Source organism: Peromyscus eremicus, chromosome 10 (genome assembly GCF_949786415.1).
Source record: "Peromyscus eremicus chromosome 10, PerEre_H2_v1, whole genome shotgun sequence".
NCBI lineage: Eukaryota > Metazoa > Chordata > Mammalia > Rodentia > Cricetidae > Peromyscus > Peromyscus eremicus.
Window position 1 is genome coordinate 85,216,059 of NC_081426.1, and position 24,080 is coordinate 85,240,138.

The 24,080-nt window shown below is 43.4% G+C and overlaps 1 protein-coding gene across 3 annotated transcripts in view; it reads left to right on the forward strand.

Moving 5' to 3' along the window:
- Positions 1-21,766, forward strand: part of Anxa3 (annexin A3) — a 54,855-nt gene extending 33,089 nt beyond the window's left edge. For all 3 annotated transcript variants that reach the window (XM_059274699.1, XM_059274700.1, XM_059274701.1), the window contains 7 exons: positions 1,914-1,993; positions 5,597-5,653; positions 6,067-6,160; positions 8,082-8,177; positions 10,297-10,355; positions 12,752-12,874; positions 21,612-21,766. In XM_059274699.1, coding sequence (XP_059130682.1) covers positions 1,914-1,993; positions 5,597-5,653; positions 6,067-6,160; positions 8,082-8,177; positions 10,297-10,355; positions 12,752-12,874; positions 21,612-21,671 — 569 coding nt within the window. In that variant the 3' untranslated portion in view covers positions 21,672-21,766. The remainder of the gene's footprint in view (positions 1-1,913; positions 1,994-5,596; positions 5,654-6,066; positions 6,161-8,081; positions 8,178-10,296; positions 10,356-12,751; positions 12,875-21,611) is intronic.
- The last annotated feature ends 2,314 nt before the right edge of the window (positions 21,767-24,080 follow it).

Sequence of the window (24,080 nt, forward strand, 5' to 3'; positions counted from 1 at the left end):
AAAGCATTCGCCACCACTGCCTGACTTCATTTTCATTTTTCAACAGTGCAACTTCCTGCAAAAAAAAAAAAAAATGTGAAGAAGGAAGCCAGGGGAGGCTGCATGACATGAATATTATGTCTTTCTAGATAATTCTAAAATTACAAAATACTCCTCCAAATTCTAAAACACATGAACCTCATTTTTTGATTTGTTTTTAGATTTAAATTCCTTCTCTAAATAGAATGTAGGGGGGGCTGGAGAGATGGCTCAGAGGTTAAGAGCACTGCTTGTTCTTCCAAAGGTCCTGAGTTCAATTCCCAGCAACCACATGGTGCCTCACAACCATCTGTAATGAGATCTGGTGCCCTCTTCTGGCCTGCAGGGATATGTGCAGACAGAACACTGTATACATAATAAATAAATAAATTAAAAAAAAAATAGAATGTAGGGTAGGACGATGATATTATGACTGAGAGGTAGGCATACATTATCACCATTTATATCTCTAGTGCCTTGTGCTTGTATGAATTTCTTTGAAAACGATAGATTTCATTAAAAAGAGTCATTAATTGTGCTGAGGAAAGTTTTGCTATTAGATAATCCTATCACTCTCTGTAGTTGTCTTCTATTGATGATTTTTCATGTGAGCGTTTATATGGTGCTATCAAAAGTGGGGCAGATGGAATCCATGTTGCCACCTGGTGTCACCTCCATCCAGACATGTATTAGCATCCAGGGCGCCACTGCTTCACGGGAGCAGAACAAACATTGGGAATTGTGGACAAGGCAGGGAATGTTGCTCATTGGGAGTGCTCTTGCCTAGCATGCACAAGATGCTGGAATCAGTCCCCAATTCTACAACATAATAAGAACAAAAATCAAAGCTGGAGAAATGACTCAGAGTGTAAGAGAATTTGCAGCTCTTCCAGGGGACCCTGTTCAGTTCCCAGCACCCACATGGTGGATCACAACAATGTAACTTCAGTTCCCGGGGGCCTGACCCCTTTTCTGACTTCTGTGGGCAACGGGCACACACAAAGTGCATTTACATGCATGCAGGAAAAACACTCATATGCATAAAAGAAAATAAATAAATCTTTAAAAATAAGAATAAAAGGTAAAAGTGGGCACAGTTTACCACTTGCCATGCAAAGGGTCTACAACTAGTGTATGCTAAAATATGTGAACACAAAGCTGGCATTGGTTAAGCAAAAATAGTATTTGGAGGATGGCTTTCTTTTTTTAAAAAATAATAGAATCTAGGAGTATTTCTTAAGATGAAAGTTAGATTCAATAAAACTGAACAATAACAGTGACTCACACACAATCGATGTTTAATTCTAATATATGTAGAGGTGAAAATATTGACAATTCTAGACTGGTGTGACAGCTTTTCAAAACGTTCAGGAACTCAAGCCCCATCTTTCATAGTGACGGATAGCTGCCTAAGCTTCAGGCCTCAATCTACAGAATGGCAGAGTTAGAAATGGATCATGGTGGCCAAGGCTTATCCTTTGAGTAGATTTCCCAGCAAAAGCATTCAGGCCTGCCTACATGTGATCAAGAACTTCGTACCTGGGCTGCGCCTAGCTCGGAGAAACCCTGAGAACATGCCTTCAGGCTGTTTCACGTGAAAGAAGATGAACATGGAAACCTGAAGGCCAACCAGCCGATTCCCACCCTGTGTGTTTATTCTTTAAGCCACTGTCAGATGAAGTGAACCGCAATTCAACTGAGAACCACAAGTCTTCTCATGGTTGGCCTCTCACAACACACGGCAGAAATCACTGCCAGAGCAATGCCTCCACCCCACACTCCCACACTAGCGGAGCACCAGGAAGTCAAATAGAGAAAATACGAGGTCACTGCCCTCTGCTCTGTAGTAGTGTTTCAGTTTCCCACGACTAAATCTCATTCTTACTTGGTTTCAGTGTACAAGAAGAGTCTCGGAGATGACATTAGTTCTGAAACATCTGGTGACTTCCGGAAAGCCCTACTGACTTTGGCAGATGTAAGGTTTTATTTTTTATTATTTGCCTCCCCAATAAGCTGCAAGCTCAGAAGTCGTTTTCAGGGAGTTAACAAAAGCGAAGACAGTGAGATTTCCATCTTCCGGTGAAATGATTCTTTCAAATCACATTTGCATTGCCACCATCAATAAAACAGTTAGCCAAGATCACAAAAGCACACATGGTGATCTAACCACAACAAAAAATCGTGGTTGGGTCAGATCAGTCTGTAGATTAGAAGTGTTTCCGTTGAGATTCACAGTATGCTGCCACGTGCCGCCCACAGACACTCTTAACTGCTCGTTTTCAGCATGCTTGCATCTTTAGACGCGTAGATTTTCTTCTGGACTCCAAAGAATACTTACTTTGTTTAAATTAAAGGTGAAAGCATAAAAGAACTATTCTCGGAGATGGGTAGTAAATCCAGAAAAAAGTATCTGTTTCAGGATGTTGTCCCTATTACCTTGGGAAAGGCATTATGTGAGCAAATGAGGCCTGTGTGCTCATTTTGCTTGGAAGGTCCATGATTTCCGTAACAAAGACAGGAGACCTGCCCAGCCACTGTAGCAGGTAAAGGCACTTGCCGATAACTCTGGCAACCAGGGTTCAATCCCCGGAACCCATGGAGAAGAGGATAGAGAGAATCACCTCCGTAGAGCCATCCTCTGACCTCCACACATCACTGTGTGCCCCTCAACATGCACATAGTAATAAATAACATATATATTTTAAAGGTGCTAAAGTCAGGGCTGGAGAAATGGCCCAGCAGTTAAGAGTACTGACTGCTCTTCAGAGGACCAAGGTTGGGGTCTCAACACTCACATCTTGGCTCACCTTCACCTGTAATTCTGGTCCCAGGGGATCCTGTTCCCCCTTTGGGCATGTGTGGGGGACATGTGGGACACAGGCATGCATGTTGTGCCCAACCATACATGCAGGCTAAACACCCATACACATAAAAAAAAAAAAAGGTAAAACTTTGGATGAGACATATTCACGGGCTTGTCTAAGAGAGGACAAGATTGAAGCCCTGTCTCACAGACTTCTTGCAGCTGATTTACACAGCTCCTGATGTGGGAGAAAATCCCAAGTGGCTCAGCATGAGGGCTGAAGCCGCACTTGCCAAAGTGAGCTATTATGCAGCTTGGAAATAACTCATCCTCATTATAGCTTGAGGTACTTTAACTGCTGAAAACCTCGGGAAGGTTGAATCCACAAACCCGAAGATATGAAGGGCAGTGGCAGACATGGTCTCAGCAGTGGGTGTCACGGCGCACATCCACATTCACGATGTAAGCTCACCCACAGCAAGCAGGAAAAATAGAGCTCCTGGGGCTGGTTTGAGATCAAACAGAACTGGACCCTCCCACCGCCTAATGGCTTTCTGTATCTGAACAGTTACTTTAAGCTTTAGGGGATTTGTGTTCATGCCTGTGACATTGCACTTCAGCTAATATTAACCCTCAAGGCGTTCTGAAGGTGAAGAGACAGTAGCTGAGGTGCTGAGTGCATGCAAAGGGATTAGTGCATTGGGGGTTACTCAGCTGCTCTGTGGACTTTAACAAAAGTATGAATGTACCTACCATTACAGTTTCACACAGAGTGATTCCACTGCCCCAGGAAGCCCGTCTTCTGTCGGTTCCGATCGTCCTTTTCCTCTCCCACAGAAAGTACTCATCTTTTTCTGCTTCTGGTTTGCCTCTTGGATAGACAGTGTCCAGTAGTTGAAGTCATTCCTTATACAGCCTTTTCAGACCAGCTTCCCACACGTAGCCATATGCTGTTCTAGGCGGTTTGGAGACTCACCTATGATCCTATGATAGCTGTGCTTTAGGGTGTTGTTGTTGTTTTGAATGAGTGAGTTCCCCAAGTATATAGCAAGCAAAATTAAAAGAATAAATCAAATGTAGTAGCAGAAAGATAAAAAATCATCTTCAAAGTGGGCACTCACACTCACAGCAGAAACCACTGGACTACCCAGTTGAGTGACAAATGCTAACCCTGTCAAGTTGGTGATTGCAAAGATCCAGCAGACGTCTAACGGGGAAAACGGCTTGAGATAGCTCGAGCTCTGGCGTGGGAGTCCTGGGCAGAGCACTGTGTCCCCTCTGGGGAGGCGTCCAACAAAGAACAATCGTCAAGCAGCAGACAGAGCATCATCAAACCAGTGCTATAACCATCCAGCACAGTGGTTCTCCATCTGTGGGTCGTGACCCCTCTGGGTGGCATATCAGATATTTACATTATGGTTCATAACTGCAGCAAAATTACAGTTATGAAAGAGCAATGAAATCACTTTTCTGGTTGTAAGTCACTTCAACATGAGGAACTGTTGAGGGCCACAGCATCAGGGAGGTTGAGGACCACTGATCTAGCGGTAATGACTGGGGACGCTCTCCTCAATCATGCTAGAAAAGGTTCCTGGCAAGGCAGAGTGTTCTCTGCAGTAAGTTTCTCCCTTCTCTTTCCTGCTGCAGACATCATAATATTATGGGATAAACAATAGTCGCCTTTGGATGCAGATACCTTACTTTTTAGCCATTCTCCAAGACCAGATGTCTTAGTGCCCTTAGCTACTTGCTGTTTTCCCTCTTCTCATTAAAGAGTCAGGGGTCGGCCTGACCCAGGACAGGGGCGTTTGGAGGACCCTTGACATAAACATGCTTGAGCCTGAACTTGGAGAATCAGTCCTGTTTCCAGAGCCAACTTCTCGGTGATCTCAAACTGCATATGACATTTCACATGTAAATATAATGGATATTGCATATGCCTTTAAGGTTTTTCCATATTTTTTTTATAACTGGCCAGCTTGTGTCTATTTTTACTGAATAATATTCTGTTGTATAAACTGTTTATCAGTTGAAGGGCATCTTGGTTGCTTCCAAGTTTTGTCAGTTATAAATACAACTTCAGTTAATTATTTACATGCAAGGTCTTGTATGGACATGTGTCCAACTTGCTTAGATGAACATCAAGGAGCTTAATTGCTGGACCATACTGTAAGAATATACCTAGCAATGTAAGAAACTGCTGGATGGTCTCTCAATACGCATGTAACGTCTTACATTCCCACTAGCAATAGAAGTAGAGTTCCCATTGTTTCTGTCTTTCCCAGAATTTGGTGTTGTCAGTGTTTTGGAGTTTAACCATACTAACAGATTCTGTTTTAATTTATAGTCCACAGGGACATGATGTAAAGTATCTTTATATATGCTTTCTTGCTGTCTATACATCTTCTTTGGTAAGATGTCTCCTTAGATCTTTTACTCTTTTAAGATAGGGTTGTTTATTATCTTCTTACTTTATTAAGTTATTTTGATTATTAGTCTTTTATCAGATATGTTTTGTAAATATCTGTCTGGGCTTTTTCTTTGCATCCTAACACCTTTGAGTTTCCAGAGGAGATTGAGGCTGCAGATTATGTGCTCTGCTACATTGACTGACTGGCAGAGGCAGACCTGGAGCCAGGGGAGCCCCATACTTTTATGCTACATGATTTGCATGAAAAAAATCTACCAAGATGAACTACTGGGTGGAGTACAGTGTCCTTAAAGGATTGACCTTGTTTTGTTTTTTTCTCCTTTAAATCATCCCTGCTGGTTTAGGGTAGAAGAGATGAAAGTCTAAAAGTGGATGAACATCTGGCCAAAAAAGACGCCCAGGTCAGTAACAGCCAGGAGAATGTCTCTTTTACACACACCCTTGATGGCCTCTGCAAAAGATGACGCTACTCAGGCCTGTCCTCTTCTGTCCCGAGTCAAAGCCTGGGGGACAGGCATCATCCAGCCCATCCCCTGCCTGCCACTGTGATGGTGACCATCCACCACTACCACCACCAGGTCCTGCATTGGACCTTCAGATTTGAAGTCTGCTCCAAGTGAACTGTGTAGATGATAGATGATTTTATTGACCTCTAAAGTGAAGTAAAATCCCCACTCTTCCCCTTCCATCCCCTCCAAGAGAAAAGGCCCTGCATTTGTGATGACATGCAGGGCTTCTTCCTCCCCTTCCATCCCCTCCGAGAGAGAAGGCCCTGCATGTGTGATGACATGCCGGGCTTCTTCCGTGTGTCCAGATCCTCTACAATGCTGGCGAGAACAAATGGGGCACCGATGAGGACAAATTCACCGAGATCCTGTGTCTACGGAGCTTTCCGCAGCTGAAACTAAGTACGACTCGAGTCCGTTTCGCTCCGGGTTGATTTTGCAGGTGTCTTTGCAGTTTATGTAGAAACTTCGTAGGAAACCAAATGGAGAAGTTGCGTTTTAACTCAAGGCAGTACTGCCGTTCTCTTTCGTTTTGTCCTGAAGACTGAGCAGGCTACCTACCCCGTGGAGAAGATACAGGCAATCCCGCCGAGAGCTGGAAGCCTGGTTGCTGTGGGGTGGAGGGCCTTCTACCCCATCTCTCCTGGTCCGCCACCTTCTGGAAAAGACAGGCACTGAAGGGGAGTTTGGGTTGATTAATGGTGATGAACAGTGGCTGATGAGAGTGGGATGGGGGAGAACCAGCCCTCCTTCTCAGACCAATGACTGGGTCCACCCACCCACGTGTCTCCCTGAGCTGTTCCAGAAGCACAGAGCTCCATTTAGCATGACCATATTACGGCGATGGCTTCCAGGTGCCAGTTTTGAGAACAGCGGCAGGGTAGGACTAACCTGACGCTGAGCTGAGGAAACAGAAGGGTTTTGCTGAGACTTTTCATTCTGAAATTGCACTTCTTTAACTTCAACGGTGATTTTTGTGAAATAAGGGTACAATAGTTTACTGGGTTTACTAAGGTCTTGGTTTGAAAAACAGAAATAGGATGACCCCTGTATCTCTTTGCAAGTTTTCTTTTCCTTTTTTTCAAAATGTGTTGGATGGCCCATGCCTTTAATCCTAGCGGAAGCAGGATTTCTGAAAGTTCCAGGCCAGCTTGGACTACTTGTAAGACTCCCATCTCAGAACAAAACAAAACAAAAAAAAGCAACAAAAAAAATTGTTGGAAAAAAATGTACTAGGCTAATAATCTTCCCGTACACTCGATTACATATGTGCAGGTTTTACTTAAGGCAAATACTGATCAAGAAATTTGAATCAGGCCAGGCAGTGGTGGCACACGCCTTTAATCCCAGCACTTGGGAGGCAGAGCCAGACGGATCTCTGTGAGTTCAAGGCCAGCCAGAATTGAGATCCAGGACAGGCACCAAAACTACACAGAGAAACATTGTCTCAAAAAAAAAAGAAAGAAAGAGAGAGAGAGAGAGAGAGACAGAGACGAGAGAGAGAGAGAGAGAGAGAGAGAGAGAGAGACAGAGAGAGAGACAGAGAGAGAGAAAGAAAGAAAGAAAGAAAGAAAGAAAGAAAGAAAGAAAGGAAGGAAGGAAGGAAGGAAGGAAAGAAAGAAAGAAAGAAAGAAAGAAAGAAAGAAAGAAAGAAAGAAAGAAAGAAAGAAAGAAAGAAAGAAAGAAAGAAATTAATTTGAATCACTTCTGGTAGGTAGGAAGTGGGCGATACTGCCTTAGAGAATGGTTTCCTCAGTACAAGAAATCCAAAGCCTCCCAGACAGGGCTAGTAGGAAGATGGCCCCTCGGGTAAAGGTATTTGCCACCATGAAGGCACTTGCCAACGAGTCTGACCACTTGAGTTTGGTCGCTGAAACTCATGTCATGGGAGGAGAAATTCAAGTCCCAAAAGTCGTCCTCTGACCTCCACACATGTACACACACACACACACACACACACACACACACACACTACATAGAATTAATGTTAAGAATGTTTTAAGGAGTCTTTCCAGTTAACTTTCTGCAGCACATAAAACACAGCTGACCGCTGAGCACAGCATTGATGCCTGGTCCTGCTGTGATTTTAAAACAGAGAAGTCACAAAACATTCCCAGCTATTTCAACTGCTTCAAGCTGGCAGGGGAAGGGAGATCACTGAAGAAAGGGCCTAAGGAGTTCAGTCCTCATTGTGCTCAACTTTTGATGGCTGAGGTTCTGAGCTTGCTAGTTGATCTGCTACATCTCGAATTTTAAAATGTGAAATATATTCAAGTGTGGCCCTCTGGGATGCTTTAAATATTTTTATGGTGCTACTTTTTAGCATTTGATGAGTACAGAAATATTAGCCAGAAGGACATTGAGGAGAGCATTAAAGGAGAATTATCGGGGCATTTTGAAGACCTGCTGCTGGCCATAGGTAAGCCCTTGGGTGTTAATAAATGGAACTATTTCTCTTTCTTTGTCAAGGTGAGCTAATTTTAAGAATCCTGACTGATCCATCTGTGTGCTCTACAGCCCCCAGCAGTCCATGGTCCAAACAGCTAGATCAACAAATATTGTTAAATAATGCATGGAGAAGTTCTGTACTTACTTCTTATTTTGCCCTTTAAATGTGTACTCGGATTGTTATTGTGTTTAGATTATACCCTCTTTGAAAGCTGAATTACATTCTACTGGCATTTTTATTGAGCCTTATTGAAACTGAGCCCGAATCAATTTAGTATCCCACTGTATTTGGTGTTCTCTGGAAGATGTCAATTTCCTCCCAAACTGGAGCCAAGGTCAGAGCCATAGATCTCTTCCTCTTTGGTAGAGTAATCAGGTGTTATTCAGACAGAATCCATTACCATAAAAACACATACATTAGTGAGTGGTCAGTAATGCTGTTATACAGGCAGTGAGGTCTCACAATTTGTCCTCCCAGGCACTAAGAGTGCACCTCAAAAGAAAATGTGAGATCAGAGGATAAGGCGCTACTCAAAGACAGGATTCTTGACCTCTTTAGTGAAGAGTCAAAAAACATGTTAACTTCCTCTCTCTCTCTCTCCCTCCCTCCCTCTTTCTCTGCTGTCTCTGTCTGTCTGTCTGTCTGTCTCTCTCTTTCACACACACACACACACATACACACACACACACACACACACACACACACACACACACACACACACCAGGAAGAGAGAAAGAGATGGGGGTGTGTCTAGGATACTTCTATTTAGGGACACAGTGGAGCTGACTGCAGGATTCCCATTGGGGAATGCCTAGACTCTGAACGCCTTACCATCTCACCAGTGGGACGTCTATTTCTACCATCCATTGTAGTCATTCACAGCGCCTGTGGTGAGATCGTGATAGCTGATCCCTAATGGTAACTTTGCCATTGGTACCCGGATTCATCCTCCAAATGCTAATTCCCACCTCTAAAGAGTGACTCCTAATTATGAGGCCTTAACTTTTGTTTTTAAGCAACTTCTGTGTGCTGAATACCATGTTAAACTCCTCCCAAATGTCATCTCATTTAAACCTTTGACAATCCTTCGAAGCAGGCTCATCCCCTTGGTGACACAGTGAACTGGGGACTCAGACTGACTCCCTTGAACTGTGGCAATTGAATTTGTAAGATGAGCTTAATAAAGGGATATTGCTTTCATTTTAATGCTTGCTCAAGATCAGGGCAAGCCAGAATTTAGGAGCTTATAGCAAGTTACAGTTTGGGCAGGAAGGAGGTAATTGTGAACTTTGGGATGGTCCTCATTGAGGTGGCTCCTCCAGTTTCCATTCCGATGATGTCAGGTGCAAAGCAGGCATCCTTGCCGCTAAGTTACTGTGGCTTCCCCTGTTTTCATATACAAAGATGTTCACTTGAGAACATCAAGAAAAGGCCAGCTACAGGAAAGGAAGGACTGTGTATTTTCACTTTATCTCAGGGAAAATTAGTTTACTTATGCTTTTTGTGAGTACTCTCTTTCTGGTTTTATTTCTGTTTTCCTTGCCATTTCATGATAAATATTTGGAAGACTGTAGTATATTTTTAGATAACTAAACCTGAGTTGCAGGTAGTTGTTCTAACACAGTCAATCTCATTAGCCTGTGTCTCGTAGTCCATTCATTTTAAACGAAAATCCTTCCGTGAGGTGATTGGGTTTTACATTGAAGTTCAATGCCCTTTTTTATGTAAGGAGTTATTTGTAGCCACATTTCCATAGCCATTAGTAGTCCAAGCTATTCATTGGTAGCCAAAGATGTCACAACTGAGTTGTGGGACACCCCAGGTAGTTATCAGAATAAGATGAGGTATGCAGTGTGTCTGAGATGTGGAGATGAGTCAGACAGTGTGGGAGTATCTTTGGCATGTAATTTTATTTTCCCCATGGCTGAAGATATTCCCATCCTAAAGTTCTGTGCAAATATGACGTTATGAGGCTTTAAAATCCAGAATGAGCAGCTTTCCTCTCATTCTAAGTAAAAGTCAGTAAGGAGATTGACTCAGTTTCTATTAAGTGAAACTAATCATTACTTTCTTTTTCAACAATAAACAGTTCACTGTACGAGGAACACCCCAGCTTTTTTGGCGGGAAGACTTTATCAAGCTTTGAAGGTTGGTCTGAAATTTTCGTATTGTACTCATAGATAGCATCCCTCATGGAGGAAAAAAATACTGTTTAATATTGATGGAATGTCATATTTATTTTCCACTTCAGTGAGTTTCTTTTTGTAGTAATTTTTCTACTAATTTGCCTCAAGGTATACTAATGAATGCACCAGCCAGGATAGAGGAAGCTCGTAATGTGTTAGCTAAATCTTTTCCCTCACTTCATTTGTGTAGGAAGTAGAACTTGTAGAATGCTAAACCTCAATACATGGCCTCTCAAGCAACCTTAGTTCAAATGAACTCAGCTGAGTCAGCAACCTGTGCAGGATGCTGATGACTCACGTCCTCTTCATGCCTTCATTCCCTACCCCCGGGCTTAGCTCAGAGGAAATGCTCCGGTTCTTTAGTGGGCATTTCCTAGGGCTGTAAAAATGATGTCCAGCTGGACATCTCATTTGCCTCACCTCACACCACTGCCAGTCCCGGCTCCTGTGTTCAGTGACCTCATAGGTTGTCCTTACCAATTCCGACTTTGCTCAGCTCTGGAAACTGAACACTGCCTCCCTGGCCTTGTTCCTTCTGCCCCAGCCACTGCCTACTTCTTGCCATTCCCCAGTTACCAAGGCTGTTCCTATGCTGGCATCTCTGGGTTTGTCTTCCCTGTCTGTGGAATTCCTCCCCTGAGATGTGGCTGACTCTCATCTTTCCAGGTCTCAGCTCAAATGTCTCCTCTTGAAATAATCCTCCCTTGATGAGGTGGTCAACTGCTCTCTTTCCATCACTCTGCATTCTATTTCCCTGTGTTTTTTTCATTCTTATTAACGTTTATTAAAATAATTAGATAGTTTGCTCTCTCCAGCTAGTAGAAAATAAACTTCATGGATTCATTCACTGCTGTGTGCAGGGTGCAGAGCAGAATTCTGGGACACAGTAGATGGTCAACTGGCATTTGTTGGCTACATCAATAAACAGAGTCAGCATTCACCTAACAGCTACCTGGAAATATCCCCCACTCTTTCCCCATTGTCCACCCACCTGCAAACATCTCTCAGGTCTCCCTGTTTTCTCCACCTCTGGCCATAACTCAGCTGAGTTCATGGCTATCTATGTCTTTGCTTGACTGCCGCAGTCACATCTGGGTGGGTCTCAGAGTCTCTCCTCTGACTCCCTTGTCCTCATTCTGGTTCTTCCCTGGATCTGGTGCTTCATAGTGCAAATGGACTGGCTGTCTTGAAAACAGCCACAAATAAGATCTCATCTCAGCATTCTTAGTTTAAAATACTGCAATAGTTCTGTGTATGTGGGATACAGTTAGAATTTTGTGTCATGGTTAGCAAGGTCTAGATTTTCAAGGCGCATCATTTGCCGTTGCTCATTATCTGTATATCCTTAGAGGTGGCATTCTTTCTTTTCCTAAACTTTCATCCACTTCATACACACACACACACACACACACACACACACACACACACACAGAGAGAGAGAGAGAGAGAGAGAGAGAGAGAGGGGGGTCTTTTACTAGAGCATTTTTTGCTTCCTATACAAATCCCTCCCTGATGCATGTGTTATGTGTGCCTTGAGGCCTCTGCCCCAGTCTCTCCAGGGCTGTGGTCACAGGTGTGCCTCACACCTGAACTGGGGGGGGGGGGTGTCCAGCATACCCCCAGCTGATCATTTAGGCTTCAGCATGTATGCCACTTTCTTAGGCAGACCTTTCCTAACCTATAGTCTTTCCCAGGCTCCGCTGTAACACACCTCTATTGAACCCAATCTCTCATCTGTCAGACTAATTATAATTACCTTTTATTTAATACTTTCATTAGTTCATAGAGAATTTTGGACTATGTTTTGCTCGTATTCACCATCCCAACCCCAGCTCTTCCCAGATCCACTCCCCTTCCCTCTCCACCCAGCTTTATGTACCCCCTTTTTTTCCTGATTAAGGTCAATTTGAGTGGCCCAACTATTCGTGCATGTGCATCCTCCCACTGGAGTGTGGTCAGCTTAGCAGGGGCTACATTTTTAGAGAAAGCTGACCCTGCCTCTCCCAGCAGTTAACAGTTACCAAGAGCTCCAAGCTAGGGGTGGAACTTTGTGTCCACCCCGCCCCCCCCCATGCTGGGATTTGTGTCAGATTAATTGTCGGTGGCTCGTTTTTCTGGTCTGTATCCTTTACAGCATTGGAGGCTCATCGGGGATGTCTTCTCTGTGTTCTTCACAGCCCCTCATTACAGGGGCTCAAGGCACATTTCTTTAATAAATGAATAGTGGAGTTTGGAGCTAAATGAGTGAAGGGGTGTTACTGTAGTTGAGTATTTTGTGCACAACTACTTGTCTCTTGTAACTGAATATCTGTATGTCATTGTGCAACCAGTGAGATTCTCATGACCCTTTTGTCCCAGGGTGCTGGAACGGATGAATTCACTCTCAACAGAATAATGGTTTCCAGATCAGAGACTGACCTTCTGGACATCCGACATGAGTTCAAGAAAAATTATGGCTACTCTCTCTACTCAGCCATTCAAGTAAGTCTCCTCTAGAAATAGCAAGGCATGGTTCCCCTTTCTCCGCTCACAATATTTCTTTTGCAGTCCTTAAAACACAGGTAGATCTGATTAGATTTCTCTCTCTTTGTCATTGTGTTTCCTGAGTTTAAAATAGTTATACCAAAACATCTCTTAAGGATGGGGACTGGGAACTGAAGAGATAGCTCAGTGGTTAAGAGCACTCACTCTTGCAGAGGACCTGGATTTGGTCCCTAGCACCCACATGGCAACCATCCACAACTCCAGTTCCAGAGGATCTGACACTCTTTTCTGGCTTCTGTGGGCACTGTATGCACATGGTAACAAACTCATGTAGGCAAACCACTCACGCACATAAAATTAGAAAGAAATAGAAATAAAAATATGTTTGTTAAAAATTATGGCTGTTTTCCAGCTCTCAAACACTAAGACTGTAATAGTGCGTCATCTTTTTAAAGGCTTGTTGGTCAGAAAATTTTCTTTTGAAAAATGCATGTATAAATTGGTTGTCAATTCTTTACACTGCAATGTTTTTAAACAATTATTTCAGCATTTGTGGCAAATTAAGGAAAGAAAAGCACAGATTTTAAATTTTCCTTTAGTGAACTAGGCAAGTAGGTCAGTAGTAAACATTTACCTAGCATGTGCAAGGCCATAGGTTTGATCTCTACCACAGCAAAGATAAATTAAAAATAATACTACTGATAATAATAAGGAGGAGGAGGAGGAGGAGGAGGAGGAGGAGGAGGAGAAGAAGTCCTCTGTTGTACACAAGTGACAGTGGGTTCTGTATCGTCAGTTCTTTTCATTGCAGTACGAGGAAGGTTTCTCATTTTTAGTAGATATATATCATTCCATTTTTATTCCAATAACAGATGTTTACAGTTCCTGGCTATTCAACTTAGTGCTTCTGTGTACATACCCAATTTCATGTGATACAAGTGTTAGGGGAGAGGGATATATAGCTGAGACAGATTAAAAAACTATTTTTAAAATTTGGTAAATATGACCACTTCTTGACTCCCATTTCCTTATTTTCATCAGATCCTCGGAACAGAGGGCTGTTTTCTACTCACAAACAACTCTTTGGTATTTCTACAATCTGATAGGTGACGGTTACAAATGACTGTATTTTCACATTTTTAATACCATTTTTATTTATTTTTACTGGGCTGTCTCTTTCTGGGTTTGGGACTCACTCTTCTTTTGGGTCTCTGTTGCTTTCTGCTAACTTCTAAGACCTCCTTTCACACAAAGCAGATTAGCTTTTTCATCTCATTACAAAGATTTCCCCATGACTTTTTGCCTTGGCTAATAGCATTTTTTTTCCCAAACAGAACTTTTATTTGATATGTAATTGAATTTATCGATCCTTATAGTTTCTTGTTTTTAACCCATTGTTTCTGTCATTCTGGATGAGAATATTTCTAAAGTGTTCACTACTCCTTCCTGTCTGTTTAAGGAGTGAACCAATGTTCACTGTTATTAGGTCTCAGTGTACACACATATGTATGTAATAAATTAAGAACTATTAAGGAAGCAAGATTGACAAAATTGTTCAAGAAGCTTCTATATCATAAAAATCTCATGCTTCAAAAGTCATAGCTGAGAGCCGGGCGGTGGTGGCGCATGCCTTTAATCCCAGTACTTGGGAGGCAGAGGCAGGCGGATCTCTGTGAGTTCGAGGCCAGCCTGGACTACAGAGCGAGTTCCGGGAAAGGCGCAAAGCTTCACAGAGAAACCCTGTCTCGGAAAAACCAGAAAAAAAATATAGCTGAAATAGAAATATACCAGCTAGCTAATAAATGCTAAGGAACTAGCTCTAGGTCTTCCTAGCAGTATTCTGTTGGTTTTTTGTTTGTTTGTTTGTTTGTTTTATTTTGTTTTGCTTTGTTTTGTTTCACCTTAGCCCCCAGAGGACACACAAAAATCTTTGATAATTAAGAGAATTAATCCAGACTGGTTCCCTGAATCAATATGGGTGCTGAGGTTAATTGAGGCTATCTAAGCCCCGTACCACATTGACTAGGTGCAAAGGTGGATTCTGGGGCTGGTTCTACAAGGGCCCCACAGGCTATATGACTTCTTTACTTCTGAGTTCTTAGATACTCTACAGACTTTCTCAGGAAAATCAGCTTTAGAGACCCAGGCTAGTGCTTACTGAGAACCAGCTCCCAGAGCCCAGAGGGGCCAGGACAAATGGGATATCGACCAGCAGCCAGCAGGAAGTGTTGAGAGTACCAAGATGGACGCATACACCCCAGGCCAGCTGCAGGATTATTTACACTGTGCAGATCCTGATTCTTGGCAGGATCTACTCCTCTAGCCCCTGGGACTCTGAAACCCTGATCCTTGAGGAGAGGGATGCCTAGCCATGGCGACTGGGAATGCCTGGTGTAGGCCACGTTCCTGTGTCACATTGGGTAGTTGGAGTCTGTTCTCTTACCCACAATGCAGCCCTACCCATGATAGACAACCTTAACCAGGCACAGATACTGGCCTGGGTGTCTCTGAGCACCTTGGGAGCATTCCAGCCTCAGGGCCCACAAATGATTTTTTTTTTTAAACGAATGAATAAATGCATTCACCTCAACCAGTCAGCTAGATTTGCTCACCAAATTCCTTTGTGCTTTTCAAGCCACAGCCTTTGTTTTCACGCTAAACTTTGACAGAGAAAGATGCATGGGTAAGTTGAAATCCTAACCAATCCAAAAGAGCACCAGGCTCTTCCTAGGGCTTAGCATGGATTTCGTCAGCAGCCCACGCTCGATTCTATTGGAATTGATCCTGACACATTACAATAGTTTCAATCATCATAGGAAGATTCAATAACGTTAACCGCATTGTACTTGCCAAGGCAGAAAGGCAGACTCATACGTTTTATAACAATTGTCAGTAACAAGGTTGACGCACTCTGGGGCTTTTGCTTCACCCTCAGCCAACCAGAAAATCTGATTAAGCTGTGGCTCTCCATCCCCCAGTGGTCTGGGTAATGGAGACTCATTATGTTAGGAAACGTTTAAACTATTTGTAGTCTGATAAAAAGAAAAATCCATCACTGAAGAGTCCAGTTTGTGATGGGAAAGTTCTCTCTACCTCTTACCCACGTCGTCAGGTCATCTCGTTCACATTTTCCTGACCAGCCAGTGGGATCGTTAAAGATGGTTGTTTCTGAAACTCAGGAGTTAGAATTCCATGTTGTGGACATCCCAGGCTTTGACTCTCCGGTCCTCTACTTTCTCCGATTATTCAGACACTTGACCTCTTGTTGACCCCCTCATGGGTGATGACTGGTGAAGAGAAGGAAGGGAAGAGCATAGGTTTAAAAAGAAGATGATTCAGGTATGATGACACATACCGATGACACCTGTAGTTTGGGAGTGGCTAAGGCAGGAGGATTTCTGGTGTGAGGCCAGCTTATACTACATAGTGAGGCCCTATCTAAAAAAGATATTAATGAAAATTTAGATGAGACTACATTTTTGTTAGACTTCCCTGGTCAGTAATAAAAAGTGCTCTGTAAGGGCAATATGTTGCTACCCTAAATAATCTCATAGTCTATAATATAGACCCCATATGAAGGCTTAAAGTAGGCATTAGCATATATGATAATTGGAACAACATAATCTAGTCAAGTCCTAGATGTTCGGGATGGAAGGTGGAGATACAGGACTTGACAGAAAAGACATTGTGGGATTGGAAAGGAATATTTCTCAGAGCAACGGGTCCTGAGTCTGCCTATCAGGTCCACAACAGGAACTGGGTGCCTCCTCTGGAATTCTTATGCTCAACAGACTCCTAAGGTGCATCCTAGAAACAGACTCCTGGTAAGTGGTGGAAGGAAAAGAAACCTTAAGTCAATTGCTTACTTAAAAAAAAAAAATCTGCTTCAGGGAATACTCAGGCCTTAAAGAGTGAAATGAGTTCACCCAGAGATCCAAAGTTGGAGAATTTGTGCTGTAGTCAGCTAATCACAAATATTTATTAAGTGAATGCCATGTGCCAGACTCAGGGCTAAAGTTATAAGTGGAAAGAATTTTGCTCCTATGAAATTACAAATATGTGTAAAAGTCACTCCTTTCATGTGAGGGTGAGAGACATGGTACTAAGAGATCAATCAGATAACAGGAGGGCCTGACTGACAGGAAAAACGTCTGTGGGGAAATGATGGTTCTGATCTAGAAAGTAAGCAGGCATGAGCAAGCAGAAGGCTGTGCCTGTGTGGAGCTGGCTAAGCATTCTAAGGAGGGAACTGCAAATGGAAAGATCTTGGGGTAGAAGAAACAATGAAAACAGGGTAGAGGGGCTAGCCCATGCAGGAATTCTCTGGCACCATTTAAATAATACACGGGATTGTGAAGTCAATGAAAATGTTACATAAGAGTTCCTTGGTCATTAAAAAGATTCTGGTAACTGTGAAGAATGACTTAGACAGACACCAGGAGAGACATGGGGTGGTGAGTTAGGTGGTTGTGACATAGGCACACTGGAGAGCATGTGAGTGGGATGGTAGCCATCCAAAGAGAGCCCAGAGCAGAGGCTCAGGAGCTCCTGGGATTTGCTATGAGAAGTGAGGAGCAAGTGTCAAGGATGACTCACAGGATTCTCTCTTGGGAAAGAGCAAGAATGCCATTTCTGATGGAGGGTCGAATCTTAGGGTGTCTTTCTTTGGGACAGTGTGAGGGAGTTCCTGGTCTTGCAGGTCTTGAGTTTGAGATGTGTTAGGAGCCAGTACTCAAAGAGTTCAGTGAAACTGTTGCTGCTATGGGTACGTTGTGAAAGTCAGTGTCCTAGGTACCTTCTGTTGCTGTTATAAACACCCTGATAAAATTAACTTCAGCAGTCAGGCATAGTGGCACACGCCTTTAACTCCTGCACTCAGGAGACAGAGGCAAGAAGATCTCTATGAGTTTGAGGCCAGCCTCATCTGTATAGCAAGTTCCAGGCCACCTAGAGCTGCACAGTGAGAACTCTAAATAAATAGCCAACCAACCAACCTAAGGGATAAAGAGTTCACTTTTGGCTTACAGTTTAAAAGAGAAAGAATCCATCATGGCATGGAAGACTGGCAACAGGCAGTGGGAGGTTGGTAGCAGGAGCAGGAAGCTGGTTGATCATGGTCATGTGTATTCAGAAAGAGAACAGTAAGTGGGGCCAGGATTGAAAAAAAAAAAAAAAAACCTAAACTAAAAGCTCATCCCCCACTGACATACTTCCTCCAGCAAGGCTCTGCCTCCGAAAGGTTCTATAACGTCTCCAAACAGCGCCACCTTCTGGGCACCAGGTGTTCAAACACGGGAGCCTATGGAGGACATTCCATATTCAAACTGCAACAGGCATGTTTCTGAATCTCTGGATAAGGGTGGCCATACCTTAGACAGAAAATATGGAGTGAAGAAAAGAGAGCTTAGAGTTGAGTTTTACCCATCGCTACTATATAATGTCTCTATAGAGAGAGGATGAGGGTGGGGTGGGAGAAGCTTCGGGCTGAGGGGTGCAATGGAAGTCCAGGGAAGAGCATGTTCCAGGAGGCTGAATGAAGAAGATGCTGTATCCTACTGACAGAATGTAAGCTAAGGGATAGGAAATGGCTGTACTATAGAGAGGTAGGATGGATGCTGGGCGTGATTTACAAAACACTAAGAATTAATGGCTTGGGTACTTAGATTGATAAATTTATAGTCACACCAGTGGCAAGAGATGAGAGCCTAGACTCTATCTGTAGTGACTTGAAAAACACTGTTATAAAGGAGCAATTGTCTGTCCTGATAAAATGTCAGGGTAAAATGTGGGATGAAGTTGGGAGGAGAGAGAACTATGGAGAGTGTTAGCAGCAGTCAATGGAGTATTTTGTTCCTTTCTTAAGAAGAATTTTTTTGGGGGGAGAGATGATTGAGACAGGCTCTCTCATGTAGCCCAGGCTGGCCCTGAACTGGATATGTAGCCACAAGTAACCTTAAACTCCTGATCCTCTTACTTTTGCCTGTAACATGCTGGGATTACAGGGATATGCCACCATACCTGACTCTTTGAGACAAAGTCTTTCTATGTGGTCCTGGCTGTCCTGGAACTCACTATGTAGACCAGGCTGGCCTCAAACTCACAGAGATCCGCCTGCCTCTGCCTCTGGAGTGATGGGATTAAAGGTATATGTCACTACACCCAGTTCCATACCTGACTCTTAAGAACAATAAATAAGATGTAATTAGGAATGATGCACAAAGTTCTTTTTAACCTAGCAAAACATTTTGTGAAACAGTATTTCGAAAATGCAGTATAAATAGGCTATCATCTAGAGGGGTAACAGGCAAGAGGCAGGGCAAGTGTTTGTTAGGTCCCTGTAGCAAATCACAGTCCTGTTGTAAGCTTCTTGGGTATCTTTTCATTTGTGTGTGTGTGTGTGTGTGTGTATGTGTGTGCATAACTTGTGGAAGCAGTTCTCTGTGGATTCTGGGGATTAAACTCAGATCACCAAGCTTGGTGGCAGGCACCTTTACCTGATGAGCCGACACATAGCGGAATGGCTTTTCTTGACCAGTCAAACCCCAGCGATTGTGTACAGCTCTGCTCAGAGCAACTGGAAGGCCCTTTTTAAATACAAAGCTAGAGTGCAGCTGACTGCCAACACTTTGAAAGAAGGTTGCAAATAGCAAAACAAGACAGGGGGAAGCATTGTTTCCATCACCTGCATCAATGACAGCGTGTGTATTAATTCTGTTGTATCTCCTACTGTGACACTATGTCCACCATCTCCACTCAGCGACTTTTCCTTACTCACTTGACCTTACTCTAATATCTACCCTAGCTACACCTTTCCAAATATAAACTTAAGTGGTAAGATGTGATCACTGACTAGGTTACTCAAACAAAATAGAAACAAATATGAAGTTTTAAGGCAATCTGGGTAAAAAGCGGAGTTTTGCCTCTAGTGCTATCTTTTGCAGAGACAACGTGGCCACTGTGCACTAAGTCCTTCAGCTGGCATGGTTATCTTTTCTCAACCAGAACCTTTCTCTGCTGGCTTAGGGCCTGCTAAACCTCCTCTCGGGGCTGTGGCTTATCTCACCAATGCAGAGTAGAGCTGTTATGTGGTGATATTGTGTCCCCCAAAATATTGTGAACACTAATAAACTTATCTGAGGTCAGAGAACAGAACAGCCACTAGATATAGAGGCCAGAAAATGGTGGCACTCACACCTTTAATCCTAGCATTCTGGAGGCAGAGATCCATCCAGATCTCTGTGAGTTCAAAGCCACACTGGAAACAGCCAGGCATAGTGACACACGCTTTTAATCCCAGTGAGTGATGACAGGAAGGAGAAAGGTATATAAGGTATGAAAACCAGGAACTAGAGCCTGGTTAAGCTTTCAGGCTTTTATCAGCAGTTCAGCTGAGATTCATTCCAGATGAGGACTCAGAAGCTTCCAGTTTGAGGAAACAGAATCGGCTGAGAACTTGGCGAGGTGAGGTTAGCCATGGCTTGTTCTGTCTCTCTAATCTTTCAGCATTCACCCCAATACCTGGCTCCGTGTTTGTTTTTATTAATAAGATCTTTTAAGATTCGTGCTACACTATTATATGACAAAACTTTTCTTTGGGAGACACAACACATGCCTTCTCACCCCAGATAGGAATCCTATGATGGACCAAAGTATGGATACCACCAAAGTCCAAATTTGTGAACCAATGAGCTTTACTGGGGTTACTTACAGGAATGTGAGTAAGGGGTTACTTACAGAATCAGAAATGACTCAAAGACAGCTTTACCAAGGCCAACCGCAGCATGGGTGACAGCTCTTAAAAGCTGGGAACCTGGTGCACACTGCACAGCCTGTAGGTAGCTCAACAGGTTGCAGAGTGACCTTTCCAGGTGACTCTGGCCCAAATCTTGCAGGCAGCTCGGCTGGTTATTGCTTCTCCCAGGCAGTTGATCTGGTCTCACAGTCTTTGCGGCTTGGCATGTCTAAGAGGGACTCTCACCTTTTATGGCTTGCTCTGGAAAGCAGGGGCCTAGTGAATCTGGTCAGCTTCAGGGACTTCCTGAAGCTTTTTTGAGTTGTTTACCTTTCAGCTTAAGGAGCTTCCCTACTGGATGAAATGTTAGAATCTTTGAGCAAACTGTTACACAGCGGGAATGAGGGGCCAGGCTCTCTGATTTGAGGGCACTTTTCTTACCCTCTGTATTTCTCACTTAATTATTACATGGAGATAAGGAGAGTTCATACTCTGCTGCACAGAATTTTTTATAAGGGTTGCAATAGTTAATACAAAATAAACTTTTCCCTTAAGCTTTTTATACTGGAAATTCGACCCAGAACCTTATGCATATCAAGCACACTATAGACCATTGAGTGACACCTGTAGTTCCCCATGGTAAGTATTTGAGTTGCAAATAGGCATGCCAGATTAACATTAATTGTTATTAAACTATAGTTTTTAGACGTTTTGTTAGCGCCTAATATGTAATACCTAGTGGTTGAAATCTTGGGGTTTTTTTTAAGTCCTAGTTGAAATTCAGGAGGATTTGAACATTATGTAGTGCAGAGAACATGCTAGGTAGGAGCATAACGGCACTCGAGTATGAAAGAATGATGGCAGTGAAGGTGTGCTGTACTGAACAGTGCGGCTCACACATCTTCTGCCCAAATGACTTCCCCAGCACTGTGGGGTCTGACTCACCCCTGATCTCCTCATTATTTATGGTATGTTCTTCTCTGTTGGTCCTGCCCTCTACAGTCAGATACTTCTGGAGACTACAGAGCCGTGCTCTTGAAGATCTGTGGAGGAGATGACTGAAGAAGACAGTCTCCAAAGGCTACTGCCCTGACGAACGGCCTCGGCAACGGCAAAGGCTCTGCTTACTGCTTTCCTACAACATCCCGAAGTGCAAGCAAATGCAAGACCACAACCTGTCTGCCTGATAGGAATCATCGTCGTTTAGTGCAGGAGCAAAAGCCAACGTGATTTTCTGTCAGAGCATTTCATTCATAATATAGAGGTTTATAAAGGAAATTCAATTTGCAATTAAAGATCTACTAATGATTTTCTATTTTGCTTAGGAAGTTGGAATTGGTGTAGTCCAAAAACATTCAACATAAATCAGGATACTAAAAATGGTTGCCTTTGTTAAATACAATTTGTGCATTTGTTTTCAGTATCTACCAATACTGTGTGTTGCCTGATGCCAACAAAATAACTTAAAATACATTGTTGTTGCTGCTTCTATGTATTACTTTATCAAGTGTGGTCTAAAAAAATAATAGTGAAATGGCATGGTGGTGCACACCTACGATCCCACACTTAGGAGGTGGAGGCAGGGGGAGGGATAGTTTGGGATCATCCTTGTGAAGTTGCAGGAGATATAAAGAAGTCCATTAACAGCTTAGTGTGGTTGGGCCTCAGGGCTAAGGGAAGAAGAATGGTATCCTATGGAATTTTGTCAGAGAAATGAGGTAATATTGGGCTGGATGCTGGCAGGAAAAATGGAAGGATTGCTGGCAGATACTTCCAACATTCCTCAGGAACCTGTGAAATGGATTTCTGTCTGCCAGGAAGAGCCATCTCCCTATCTCCCCTTCCCCTGGCACTTGGCTCCCTGCTGACAAGTACCTATGGTGCATGCCCAAAGCCAATGCTATCCTTCAGGCTCCTCAGTCCCCCATTTGGGGTGCCATGAGTATTTAATTAGAATATATAAAAAATCCCCATTCTGCATAAAAGATAGAATGCCTTTCTGAATATGCATTGTGTGTCCTACAGGACAATAAGGGTAGCCTCCATAGGTTTCTAGTCAGCGTTGACAGTAATCTCCAGTTTGATCATAGAGAAGACAAGCACAGGGGACAGGTGTTTTAGAAATGGATTTAGGTGTTACAAGGATAAGTGTCTCCTTTTGGCAACCAATCTCCAGACCCCACCATGTGAGTGGTCTGGTTGAACCCCTGGATATAGATTTCCTGAACCTCAAATCTCCATAGACAGAGTTTGCTGCTGATAGGTATGAGCAAGAGGAAGTAGAAGAAGTAGGGCATGACCTAATAGGGTCGGGCTTGGGTCTTGGCAGAGACGTGAGGTCTCATTCTTCAGAGACAGGAGGCAAGCTAGCTGACCTTGGTATCTTCTGAAACTTAAGAGAGCAAGGTCCTATTGGGGTTGAAATGTAAGAGGGAGGATTATGTTGAGTCGATGGTATCAAAGGTTTGAGATGAGAAAGATGGATCCAGTGAAGGAAACCCTTGAGCTTAGCAGCCGTTGGGGTAGTTAAGGATGACCTTGAAGGGGCCTGTCCATTCTGGAGAAAGAGGAAAGGGATTGTGTCCTGGAGGAGAGAGTAGAACTAAGTCCCTGATGTTGATTGCAGAGGGAAGGGGATCAGGATGGGGTTGAGGCAAATGATGGTGGGTAAAGATCCGAAGGAGAGTGTGAAGACAGAGTAACAAGAGGGTAAGAAGGTGATCAGGGAGAGGTGATGGCTGAGATGTGAGGCCAGGAGGCATAATCGGCCATTCATGCATGAGTTCAAAAGGGGAGATGAGGAGGGTTTCCTTGCAGGAGCTCTTAGTTGCAGGAAAGCCAACGGCAGGAGTTTCATCCAATCAGTATGGAGTTCTTGGGAGAGTCTGATAAGAATATTTTTGAGAGAACAGTGAGTTCATTCGACCTTGCCTAAAGACTGGGGATGGTAGGGGATATGGAAACACCAGGGGATGTTAAGGACTTTGGCTAAATTCAGGGCCCATCTGATTGAAGGGAGGTTGGGACTCCAAAACTGGGGGGGGGCAATCTCCCTAAAGAGGAGATCGGAAATTGTCTGATCTTTTATTAGGTAGGGTAAGCTTCTATCCATCCTGAGAATGTATCTACCAGAACAAAAAGCTATCTGAAATATCTAACTGTGGGCTTGTGGGTGAAGTCAAGCTGCCAGTCCAATCCAGGGAGGGATCCCATGGCCTGATGAATGGGGAAAGGGAAATTCCAGTGCTCGGAGGTAGGACTAGAAGTTTGACATTTTTTACAAAAGCCAGTGATAGTCTTTGGATAGGATAGATCCTCAGATGTTGGCTGTAAATAGGTTTTAATAAAGTGAGACAAAGCCTGGCTATTATGGTGAAAGATCTGGTGAAGACAGGATTGAATTTGTTGAATATCTGGGGATGGTAATGAAAATGTAGGTTGTAAAATGAGAGTGCCTTGTGGTGTGTGAGG